Raw genomic sequence first — 13,236 nt, 5'->3', positions numbered from 1 at the left:
AAACTATTGTAGATGATTGGTGCATGCTTAATAATATCACACAGAACGATACAGACCAGTCTGCTCCTGATTGTGATGTCCAGACTGTCTGCTTCACTCCCCCCTGTGGCTCTCACTCCAGACACAAAGGATTTCTCTCACTTTTTCTAACAGCTTTTTGATACCTCTCCACACGCATGAATAAACTGATAGATGTGAGCTGAAGAACAGATTTTGAGCCTGCGAGTGTGTGAACACTATGTGATGGAAAAAAATAGGAAATAAAATCAGCTTTTTGTTTTTTGCCTGAATCTTTATGCTTAAGACTCCTAGTGTTCAGTCAATGAATAGCTTTAATGTCTCCCTAATCTGCATTTGGTCCTGCAACTAGTGCTAAACCAGACACACTGTATAGCAAACACCCTCATTTGACCCCTGCTAAATGGGCCGTAATAATGTAGACTGGTACACTGTCATCCCCACCGGACTGGTATTGATTACACCCAGGATGACTGATGAGTGACTGGTTGCTCTGTTTGGTTTGTCTGCCTGGGCTAATTAACACAGTTAAATGGGAGAATGCATTTATTATGGCCACTGTGGTTTTAGGACTGAAAACTATTGTTCAAAAGGTCTGTGAGAATGTTTTATATTTTAAAAATGACTTAAATGACTTCAACAAGACTGCATTTATTTGATTGAAAAATACTGTAAAAACATTAAAATTTGAAATTTTACTACAATTTAAAATAATGAATTTTGATGATCAATTGTATTCAGCCGTAAACATGAAGAGTGGGCGCAAGCGCAGATCCAGAACTGCGTGTCACATGTGTTTATACTGCATTCATCATAAAATGCATTTTTTAAATAATTATAAATATATTATATATGTTCATGTTTATATTTTTATTTATGTATATGTATATTGTAATATTAATTAATTATTTATTTTTTTTAAAGGAGTTGGTGCCCTACTTAAACATTACTCTCGTAGTCTGCGTATAGTGAGCAGCGGTACTGCATATATCTACAGCCAATAGAAAATGAAACAGTTTACCAGTTTATGTATTTATTTATTTTTTGCAATAATAAATAAATAAATAAATAAATTAATTAATTAATAAATATGGCAAGTAACTTAATTTTTCACTAAAAACAGTTGTTACTGGGTGCTTGGCATGTGCTAATATCGGAGCCTGAGTCTGACATTAGTTTAACCCATTACTGCAAATCTGAAATGCTGCTAGGGGAGAATTGGTGGTTTATTCCTGAGTCAGGACTTGCAGTCATCACTGTGTCCTTCTCTCTCACAGGATGTAGCAGACTGAAATATTGTGTCTGTTGTCTGATAGTAATTGTGTGTAATTAGGATTATGAGAAACACTTACTCTCAAAGATAGCGTAATTATGGGGAGGATGACCAGTGCATGTATACATTCGGTTGATGGTCAGATGTACTTAAAGTCTTTGCAGTTAGTTTGGTGGCATGTCATTCTATTTGGGGATCTGAGACAAGCATTTACGCAGATGGGATAAGCCTGAATCAATGTCTAATCGTGTTGACTAGGTTAGGAAGTGTTTTACTGCAGCAGTAATTCTTCCTCGTCTGGCATGTGGCACTTTGATTTAGCGTAGAGTTGCGTAATCAAACGCAATTCTTTCATTAGACAAAAAAGAAACATTCAGCAGAATGTCTGAGCTGTGGTCACCTTTCATTTTTACTGCATGGAAAAGAGCAGCTTGAACATTCTGCCAAATAGCTGATTTTGTGCCAATGGGGTCCTTTTAAAAATGGTTCTTTTCAGAATTGTTCACTGAAAGCTTTTTTGGGGAACCCAAATTATGGGATCCCTGTGAAAAAAAAAAAAACCTTTGTAACCTTTATTTTTCAAAAATGTAATAAAGAAAGGTTTTCAAATGACATGAGGGTGAATAAATGATGTTAGAATTTTCATTTTTGAGATAACTATTCCTTTAACAGGACCTTATCCTCTAACTATAACCTTCACCACGCATAATAATATACATGGGACTCAGACATCCCAGATGGCCTCTGTTGTGTTTGCAGTTATTGTGCTTCGTCCCCAGGTCATTTAGAACAGAAGGTATTATCTAAGGAAGAGAGAACAGAAGAAGGACAAAGTGGGTACAAAAAAAAGAAAAAAAAAAATTGTCAGAAGAAATTACATAACACTGGAGTAAATATTCTCCAAGGTTACCTCAGGACAAATGAATATAAAGCATGATGGGTCCACAGAGAATAATCAATCATGGACAGTCCAATAAAAACATAAAGGATGCTGGCCGTTTAATTTGCAGCCCTTTTTAGCTCATGCAGCACATCAGTCATCATGTTGTAGTATATGGCACCCCAAGTGATTGTCTTTCAGTAATGAAATGACCTTTGTGTTCCTGAAATGGCCTCTGTGCAGTAGAACCAGTGGAATTATATATGATAATTAAATTCCAAAACCATACTGTTTACTTTTGGCATTAATCATGTTGAATGGGCTGAGTGTGAGTGTTCATTGTCCTGAGGTGTATTCCTCCAGACGGCTACTCTTTGGGTAGCTCCAAATATTTAAATGTCAGGATTACTGACATCCCTCCCTCCTAATGCCGTTTTGATATGTGAGTCTAATAAAATTGCAAAATCGGTCCATTTTGCCGGATTACATAACACTATTGGGAACAGTCAGTCAGTCTAGGACAACGCTGGCGTTGCTAAAAACAGACACTGATCTGAAATGTACTTCCACCCTCTGCTTTAATTGTCGTCTGCATAGTCAAGTTTCCACAGATGAGCAGCATGTGTTGCTCTCGCAAGTGTTAGAGCGTTAACATTGTTCGTTTTCATGAATTTCAATCATTTAATGAGGCTTATTTTGTCTTCAGTGTGTTATCAGGACAGTTGTATCACCATCACATTTAGCTTTATGTCCCACAGAAATAACTAAAATCATTTTAAATCTGAAACTTGAGAATTAGTCTTTAATGCAGAGTGCATATTACTCTTTCTGTTTCGGTTTCAGATGAATTACAAATTTTCATTTCATAGGGCCCTAAACATTTTTGTTAAACTTAAAAAAATTAAGGTGAAATTGTATAAGTTTTATGATTTTGACTGACATTCTTTTTACTTAATAACATTTTACTTAACCATTATAAAGGAGTCCAGAAGTGGAAAAAAATGGAATCCAGAAAACTTCTAATGGAAAGAAAATGAATAATAATAATAATAAAAAAAGGAATTTGGGAAAAATAAAACTTATTTCATAGGGCCCTAATTGACCCAGAAGCAATGATAATCTTGAAGCTATTTACAGTTATTATAATTACATAATGTAAGAAATTCTGAAGCACACCAACAAACCCTTCTCTACGTATTCTCACATTAACCTCCCACTGCTGCTGACTATTGTGTGCTTTTTCCAGCTTGGCTTCCTGTCACCATGGAGACGCCTCCCTGCCACAATGCCTCTGTCTCATTACGGATTCTTCCCAAAGGTCCTGGAAGTGATGTTTGGTCTTTCCTGACAATGTGAGTGTGTGATAGAGAACAAGATAGAAGGCTATGCTAAACCAAGCAGAGAGTATTCAATCTATTCTGGACTATCGATCAGTGCTGGTACTCAGCTTTAGCTAAATCAATGATTTCTCCAACATGCACAAATTGCTGACAGCATTGTTTGTTAAATTCTCTTTTCTATTCAATGAAATTCTTTGCTTTCATGACAAAGTGTGACCTAGTTCAGTAAAGAAGGTCTCAGAGAGAGCAGACCCCCCGTTCTACAAAATCTGCATAATGGGTCGACCCAGCCTGCTTTTTCTGAATAAAACTACTGTGTATCTGAATCTTTTCCATCTGCCGCTGGACAATACTCTCAGTCAGTCGTTCACATGCTGGCATGTGAGCTGATCCGGAACCAGTTTATTTGTTTGCTTTCTAATAAGAAAAAAGAAAGCAGCAGAACAGCTCAATTTTAGTCCGCTCGAATCTTGTCTGGATTGACACAGTGGGCTGGAATTGCTTGTTTGTCATGTCATAAATGTTTTAGCCATGCTAGTCATGCTGTCTCAAGGACAGATACTGTATGTAGGCAATAGTAAGTTTACTAGAGACTGCTTTTTTCAGCACTTTAAAAGCCTCTAACACGTAACATAATATGTTTAGGATGAAAATACACTCTTAGAAAAGGATCTGACACTTATTTGGAAGCTTTATTTATTTGTACGTTACGCACTGCTCCCCCTGTGGTGGTGTTCTGCTACTGCACCCTTCTGTATCAGTACTGATGATGTCATTCTCTTGTGTCCCTCCCTCTCCTTGTTTGTTTACATTTGCTTTTTCCTTTTACATTTTCATAAATGATTGATATATTAAACCACAATCACTTTTTTTCTTCTTCTCATGCCAGACATTGATATTGGTTTCTGTAGATCAATATTATTAACAAACTGGTTATAGGTATAGTGTGCACTATCATGTGAAACGTGTATATTTGGACCAAACTGCTACGATATAAATGATGATTTGAGCCAGATGTGTTGTAGTCCAGGTGGGATGGAGTTCGGACCTCCTGGAGAAAGAGTCTGCGGTGCAGCCGAGGGCCAATGGCGCAGGACTAATCCTGGTTGTCTTAGCAACCGCCCAGCTGCTCCCTGTCTCTCGCCACAAAAGCCATTCAGACTATCATCTCTCTTTTGACTTTTATTATAAATCACTGTCTTTTTATATTCATCACACATATATACTTTATGCCTTTATTCTTGCAATTCGGTGTTTTGGAGAGATATTGGAGTGCAGCTGTTTCTCATTTGATAGGAGCTGGGACGTGATAATATTCTGCAATAGGAATAAGTCAGATTTAATTAAAATAAAATGACATAAAACCGATAGATAGATAGATCGATAAACAGATAGGAAAAGTATAGTCTAACATTTAAGATAGAAACTAAAAGTGGGTAAGTGAGTGTCTGTAAAGATGTCATGGTGTGAAACTGTTATGTTTTCACAGCTGTGCTCCTCGTCTTTCTTTGATATAATATTCAGAATATATTTCCACATACACATGCTCCACATTTCTCCTCAGGGCTCAACACAAGAATCAATTTTCCTCCTCCTCTTCTCCAAGATGGCCGTATATGCATGTTTGTACGAGAGAGAGAGAGGGTGTTGCAGCCTGCAGTCTAGAGTTGTGACGTTCGCGAACGAACCGATTCTTTTGAACGGCTCATAAACATGAACGATGGGAGCCGAGTCGCGACTGGAGAGGAGCCGTTCTTTCTATCGTTCTTTTTTCCTATGCGTGTTCATACAGATTCATACAAATGAGCTCCTCCAGGAGACAGAACAGTTATAGGGGAGGGGCGCACCCAGCGCAGGCCAACCCTTTATAGCGTGATGATATTAGTTATTAGTTGTGCATGCATTTACATTGCATTTTGTGTTCATTTAAAACTTATTTTAAAATCATTAAAAATGTTCTTTTGTGATACTGTACTTGTATAGAAATGTTTCACTAAAAGCTGTTTTCCACAGACATTCATTGCAGCCCACTTTGTTATTGTTCATTGACTTGAAGGGGCTGATGTCTTATTTGCAAAGTTTACAGTAGTAATAGTATGTAGTATGTAGATACCATTTTATTTATTCTAATTTTATCTGCTTAAAAAAAAATTAGTTTTCTATCAAAATGTTCTTGTGTGATAACAATGTTCTTGTGTGGAAGTGTTTGTAGTAAAAGCTGTTTTGCACAGAAATTCATTGCAGCCGGCTTTGTTTTTTATGTTTATTTGTGAGTAGGTATTGTATGAATAACATAAGTCAACGTAGTTTTACACACACACACACACACACACACACACACACACACACTTTGTACTAAAGGTAAATCAAAATAATGATGTCACTGTCTAAGCAGAGGGATTTGTGCAACCCTATGGAATATAGTCGACACATGAGAAATTAGGTAATAATCAATATTTCAGAATAATTCAAACTCAGATATTGGTGTGTGATATCTGAGCTTTAATTATTTGACTACAAATCTCACCTCATAATACCTCCCAGTGATTATTTCCAGGATAAACTGAGATGCTCCCAAGCTGGCTTCTTAAAACTGACTAAATATTTAAAAAGAGCCAAAAGAGCCATTCTTTTGAACGGCTCTTTGAAAGGAACGGATCGCGAAGATCCGGATCCCCTCAAAGAGCCATAAATCCCATCACTACTGCAGTCACTGCATCCGTCTCTCTGATGCTCTGACTGAGACGAGCAGACGTGGGATGCATACTAACAGACTCCTGCCTGACTAACCAGGGTCCGGGTTGTGACTGCTCGGTGTGTGAGGAGCTCTCAAAGCCCGGCAGTCATTTTGAAGAGGGTGGCAGATGTGGGCGGTTATGCATGTATTCTGAAAGCCCGTCTGTGTGTAGCCCGTTAAGACCGGTGGAGTTACATAACAAGGTTTTCATCAGCGCGGCAGTAAACAGCTGAGTGGAAGGAGCACAGTGTGTGTGTGTTTGCAGGAGGGGATGGAGGGGGGGATAAGTTAAGGGTTGCAGTGCGATGGATGCTGAGGGTGGGGGTGGTCTTACAGTCTGGGACAGACAGCCAATGTGATCGTCTCCATGGTGACAGTAAGAGCTCAAAGGCACATTTGAGCATTTGAGTTGCACACGAGTGTGTTTGTTTACGTGCACTAGCATTCGTTATATTTTGATGTTGATAAAGAGACAAGCTCAGTGTAAGTATAGCTCCACAGGATTATAGGCCTATTCACAAACCCTTCCTGTGTAGCTGGACTTTAATCGCTGCCAGGCATTTTTCTGCTGGTTTGCACGTTTGTTTGGAGAGACCATCTTGAAATGTGAAACTGAAGTGTATGTACGCCGCAAAATCCTGTTTTAAATGTACTGTGAAAAACAGTGTGAAATAGAGTGGAGTGACTCAGGGGTTTTTCACAGATCTGCAATATGGTTTGGTCCGCAGTAGTAGACCCAGCATGTCTCATAAATCAATTGATCTGATGTGAAAGGCAGCAGAGAGGAAAAAACTAGGAGCTCTTTAAACAAACTGGGTACTTAAAACATCTAATATAACAAAATATCTGTTGTATACACTGTTGTGGTGAGCAGAAGAGACTTCTTTCAAAAACTTCAGAAAGGTAGTGTGAATACAGATCAAATTGTGAGTGGCCATTGGTGTTAATTATTTTAACGGGTTAGCATAGCTAACGAGGCTATCCTAAACAGCTAAACCTTGGCCCACTGAGTAAAATAATGCAATTTTACATCATGTCCTTCATTCGTCCTTGTCTCACAGCAACCACAGAGATCACTGCCATTCCTTTACAGGTTTTTTTTTCTAAAACAATTTTAACCAGCTCATTTTTTGCCATCTGTTATATAGACTAGAAAGCTTAATTTGCTGTGGATCAGACATTGATATCATGGTCCCTCCACTTCTGTGGCAAAGCAGACTGTCAATGATTTCTATCCACAGGGCAATCCCATGTGGCATGTAGGCGATGAGTTTTGTTGGATCTCAGCTCCCTCTGCTGGAGCAGATGGCTTCCAACACATCCTAAATAGTGACTCATAAAATGTCCCAAAAAGATATTAAGGTAAAACGATAATTGCTATAAAACAGGGGATCACTAAATATGTATTTTTTCTCTTTTGCTCTTAAGCTCTCTAAATATACATTGAACTTCCCCCAAACAGAAAAACTGATTTCATGGTAAGAAGGAACATGTGCAACATTAAATAAATTAGAATTTTACATTGTCACATGATCATTTTTGCTGCACAGTTAGGGTTTACCACTGGGGCACACCATGGCATGAAAACAACAGCTTTTCTGAAAAATGTCTATTTGCCTTTCTGTTTGAAATACCAAAGCCTAATCTCAACTGATGCGATCTGTCCTTGTTTTGAGTGTTGTAGGTCGGTAGATCGATCGAAGACTGACTGGACTACAAATGGTTCTAGAGCAAATTGAATTACTTTGCTTTGTTTTCTTATATGAGAGAACAAAATAACCGGTTCTCTTTCAAAGGCAGGTGTGAGGTAACAATTGGGCTTTATTCACTTTACTTATTGCTGCTTGGAACTATATGTCTGAAAACTGTGACAACACATATCTGAGGAAAACATTTATTCTGTACCAAAGGCAAAATAATAATAATAAAAATTAAAATGATTATAAAAATAGGATTAACTATTTGCATGTAATACCTGTAAGAATCGTGTATTAAAAATAATGTGCATTTGTTTTAAATGTCCTTTATAAACATTTATGTCCATTAGCAGCTTTTAACTGCCATGTTTTAACAACGTGTTTTAAGTAGTCCTGTCCATCTGCTCCTTTTGCCGATGGTTCATCATGAAGAGCCCTGTGGCTGCAGGTCTGAGTGGTCATCAGGGATCCCTCTCACTCCTTCTTCCCAAACTCCACACAGACAGCTCGCTCGAGGGAGGTGTGGAGCAAAAACCACTTCTAATTTCCGCGGAGCACTGCTTCGGCCGTCTGACTGAACTTGCCCTGGCAGTCTCCTGAGCATGAGTCTCACCATCACCTGGTTAGCCCAAGCAATGCCCAATGCAGGAAGCACCTTACTCCCCACCAGCCTGTGTATAATCAGTTAAAACAACTCATTATAGAGCACCAGAAGCTCAAAATATGATTGGCCCAGTGTTGTAAATACACCAAACCTTCTGAAATGAGCTAAGCTTTTATACAGTGGCAAGAATTATGTGAACCCATTGGAAGTGGTTAGTATTATGCATTAATTGGCAAAAAAATTTTTATCTAATCTTTATCAAATTCTCAAGTTTATATAGCATAATATGCTGAATATTTACTGGGATGCATTCAATAAATGACATGAAACATTTTAGTTTAGTTGTACTTCACGTGTCGTTAGCTTGGGAATTGAATGAAGATCAGATGATATTAATAATGCAGAAAACCAACCAAATTCTAATGGGTTCACATACTTTTTCTCGCCACTGTATACGGTCGGTTTTGCTGCCGGCTAAACTGACACAAACACACTCACCCATAGTCACATCTTCCTGGATTTGGTCCATCCACAACATCTGTAACCTGGAGCAGAGAAATAGCATAAGAACAATTTGCATGTTATTTACATTCAGAGCATATTGTGTAGTCTTTCTGATTAGGTGTTAGAAATGAGATGCGTGTCTAACCTGGTTGACACAGACTACAGGTGCACCATATTCATGACTCAGGCGGTGAAGTGTGTTGGAAAAGGCCAGCAGGTGGCGTGACCTCTGCACAGCCTCATCAGCCTGAAACTCACTGCGAAACAGAGCAGCCACAGAGTCCACCACCAGCAGCCTGACCAGTCCTCGCTTCAGCAGCACAGGCACACGCTGAGACACGCACGCCTGCAGAGCCTCCTGCTCACACATCAACCAGCATTAAGAGCTTTCTGATGGTTATTACTGTAATAAGAGGAATGTTTGCCAGTCTTACAAGATCAGCTGCATGCTCGATGTAGATGTTGTCACTAAAATGCCGGCTGCGAATCAGAGCTGGTGGCAGATCTGGTCTGAGCTGGGGCTGCTGGGTAATGAGTTGCCGTAGTCGTTTGATAGGGAAAGAATCCTCGGTGCAAATATAAACAGCTCCTGTTAAATGAGCATATAAAATATGAGTTAATACAGCAGTTAAGCAGACATTTATTAAAATGATTACTTTCTTCCGAAGTTTCCTTTTACCACAGTAATCTCACATTGCCAATTTCAAAAGAGATCTCAAACTATACTCGATGTGTTTCTTAGTTGAAATGTCAGCAATCTATAGCAGTGGTCTTTAACCAGGGGGCCAAGGCCCATTGGGAGAGCTCAGAAAGCTTCCAAGTAGGGTTGGGAATTGTTTGAATTTTATCAATTCCAATTCTGCTTATTGATTCCAGTTCTGATTCCAAAGTGGTTAAAAAGAAATTGAGTCAAACATTTAGACATTAAAAAAAAATATTTACTCTGTCCCTTACCATGAACAAAAATCAGCAGGCTACATCAAAACTGGACTCGATTAAGAGCAGTTTGTGTGCAAAATAGAGCTGTATGATTCTGGATAAACTGAAACTTTTTTTTAAAATGGAGATTGTGGTTCTCTCACAATTCAAAGAAAAAATATTAGACACCTAAACGAACTCTCATGGAATTTATGAATGGAATGATTTAAAGGCTCACTAAAGATTTACTCGTTTCATTACTGGATGAATCAGTGGTTTTGTTCTTGAATTAATTATTCAAAGACAAATACATTCATTATTCAAAGATGAATACATTTTAACAGCCCCACTTTGCCACCTAAAAAAAAAGTGCAAACAGGAATTGATAGGTGGATTTGAAACCATAATTTTAATTTTAATTTTAAGTGTCCAATTCCTGACCGTAAGTATCCAATTCTGCCATTTGAAATGATTTTGGATTCCCAAACCTACTTCCAAGGGGGCCTCAAGATGACTTAAAATGATGTAAAATATATCAATCATCAAAATAACCTAAATAATTTATATAATTATTTTACTGACCTCCCTAAATAATATATATATTTTTTATTAAAGAACTGGGATTCCAATTGTCTTGGAAAACCTGGACAATTCATTGCATTCTAAAAGTGTGAGTTTTAGATCTAGAATTTGTGTGTGTCCGCTTTCTAGACATCATTAAAATGATTAGCCTACAATTTTTATTTTATCGGATAGAAACTGGCTTAAGATCCTTATCCAGTTATCAAATCTTTGATTCGAGTTGGGAGACCCTGATTAATAATGGTTATATGTTTCAATTTCCAGTCTGGGAAAATATTTTTAAACAGTTCGTTTCTATTCTAGTGACAAAACAAACAAATAAAAGGTGTTTCATGTCCCCTTACCAGAATTAAGTCCTCCGTTTTCCTGCGGATACTGGACAGACAGGCAGAGCTGCAGACAGAACTGAGTTTTCCCAGCAGCACTCTCGCCGGCCAGCTCCGTTATTCCTCGTACCGGGAGACCACCGCGCATCAGACCGTCCAGGACGGGGCAGGCAAAAGAGAGCCTGTGTCCGGCCTCCAAAACAGGACATTCTCCCCGGAGCAGCTGTAGTGCTGAGAATATATTAAAACAATAGTTTGGCATTAAAATTGCTGATTCATTTACTTTGATCATTTATTTAAACTGAAAAGTAGTGTTACAGTATTATATCGAAGGCCACCTGAGAGCGGCTTGGACTTGAAGACAACAGCTGCTACACAAACATGCAACCTCTGAACATCAGCCTTCGACAAGCGCGTCAGTCTCTGCACATCCGGACCTGACACACAGAGGATGTCCTTCGCTGATCTGAAATTGGCTGAACAATAAGATAATATTAAACGAGGAGCGCATTCAATATGAGTATAGGTTTACTCAGGGTGGATTTTCTCGCTAACCTTTTTTAACAGCAGCAATAATCCTTGGATTCAGATCCAGCTGTTCCCACTCCATCAGCTCTCGTGAATCCCCATTTAAACAGTGTAAGGTTAATAAAACAACGTTTAATTGTTATGTTAACTTTTCACTAAAACTATCTGCGAACATTTTGAATTGCACAACATTTACTTCCCGGTCAGCATGTCTTAAACTCTGTCAAAATAAAAGTCTTAAATTTAATCGATTATCGATTTTATTATTTTTAATCTAGCGTTGCTTATATTTCAAGAACAGACTCACGACAACAAATATAACGAGCAAAACTTTATTTTATCAAGCCAGTAAGAGAAAGAGCGATAGCGTATCGGCTAAACAAGAAGAACACACTCCTTCATATTATCGCGCTTTAAGACCAGACCAGTGCATTATCAAAATAGGGTTGTCTTGAATGTAAGTGCTTAACTAAGTAGAATAACTATAAAGATACATTCATAATTAATATTTTCAAAACCTGTATTTTGCCATATATTACACATATTAGTTAAATAAACCAAGCAAAATAACTAAAAGAAGAATTTATTTTCCAACTTCAGTTTTTAGAACAGCCCTCAATGTTGAATCGCAGGTTGGAAGAGAGTCAAAATAGTAATGGTGTTATGGATCAAATTAAATATTTTACCATAAAAATGAATTTATTCCTTTTAAACATGATAGTCAATGATTGCAGTTTAATCAGTTGAAAAAACCTAATCATAAATAGGAGTGGAGGATACTGGATACTGCTTTAAAGTGATCATAAGTCAAGTCTTTAACGTAACGTTTCTTGCTTTTAGTGGTTTGCGTTTATGTCTTACATGCTTTATATTTATGCGAGTCTTTATTATATGAAATACAGAATAAAACGATGGAAATGTGCTGTTTGTTTTAAGTTTACATTTGTATCACGTCTAATGCAAATTAGCTTTTCATTTGGTAGCATATGCGTTATGCACATACCAGAACACGAGCTTAGTAAGGTTTATAGACATTAGAAATATACATTAAAGATAATTCTAATATAAGTGTAACGTTAATCCGAATAGGGGGACAAAAAGTATGATTCATGGACGACAATGAAGGAGGCTCAATTGGTTAACTTGTGTTGAAGCGAAAACTATGTTATGTAGCGAGGATATTTGTGATCCAGAGATCTTGCTCAGGACCTACTGTATAGTTTACTTAAACAATCATGACCTAGAAGTCTCATGAGATTTTATTGCGTATTTTGATGTAATATCTGGATAACAGTAAACTTACATATAGTTAAATAATCTAATACGTTGTCTAATGTATAGTGTGTTAAGTCTGATGTTTCTTGTTCAGTCCTGGTGCTCTTTTGATCTTCCTCAGGTCTGAATCTTGCTGCCAGTATGAGTCGTCAGTGTCACACAGACCCGGCCCGGGCGAGTGCGGTCGGTTCTGGAGGACAATATCATCGTGTCTGAGGTTCAGTTTGTGGAAACCAGTGGAGGGGTGTCTTCAGCTGTCGGCCAGTTCCTGTCAGCTGATGGTAAGAGTTGTTTACTTGAACCTAAACACAGGTGGGTCCAGTATCATCCATGTTTTGAGGGGCACCAGTGGCAATGGTAATGTTTTTGCTTTTTTTTTTTGGGTTCCAGGCAATTTAACTGATGTAAGGTATTCCACAGTTTTTATCATAAAACAAAAAAAGAGCAGTCTAGAATTGAAATCTTTGGATCTGTGAATGTGGAATTCGACAATCAACAGAATCAGATTTATTTTGTAAAAATGTTCTTTTCCAGATTAATCATAATCAGCAGAG

The 13,236-nt window shown here is 37.9% G+C and overlaps 2 protein-coding genes across 2 annotated transcripts in view; one reads left to right on the top strand and one right to left on the bottom strand.

The window, feature by feature from the left end:
* Window positions 1–8,051: 8,051 nt before the first annotated feature.
* Window positions 8,052–11,632, bottom strand: xrcc3 (X-ray repair complementing defective repair in Chinese hamster cells 3). The gene is made up of 7 exons (XM_026291230.1): window positions 11,435–11,632; window positions 11,218–11,355; window positions 10,898–11,110; window positions 9,488–9,642; window positions 9,199–9,411; window positions 9,048–9,094; window positions 8,052–8,616 (listed from the first exon to the last, which is right to left on the bottom strand). The coding sequence occupies exons 1-7, from the start codon at window positions 11,487–11,489 to the stop codon at window positions 8,370–8,372; spliced, it is 1,068 nt and encodes a 355-aa protein (XP_026147015.1). The 5' UTR covers window positions 11,490–11,632; the 3' UTR covers window positions 8,052–8,369.
* Window positions 11,633–12,516: 884 nt separating this feature from the next.
* LOC113037951 (transcription factor IIIB 90 kDa subunit-like) overlaps window positions 12,517–13,236 on the top strand; it is a 9,762-nt gene continuing 9,042 nt past the window's right edge. Inside the window, exons 1-2 of the mRNA XM_026195263.1 lie at window positions 12,517–12,544; window positions 12,829–12,963. Of these exons, the coding sequence (XP_026051048.1) occupies window positions 12,517–12,544; window positions 12,829–12,963 (163 nt within the window). The remainder of the gene's footprint in view (window positions 12,545–12,828; window positions 12,964–13,236) is intronic.

This window comes from Carassius auratus, chromosome 20, assembly GCF_003368295.1.
Source record: "Carassius auratus strain Wakin chromosome 20, ASM336829v1, whole genome shotgun sequence".
NCBI lineage: Eukaryota > Metazoa > Chordata > Actinopteri > Cypriniformes > Cyprinidae > Carassius > Carassius auratus.
Note: the sequence above shows the minus strand (reverse complement) of the source record. Positions and strands in the feature narration are given on the sequence as shown.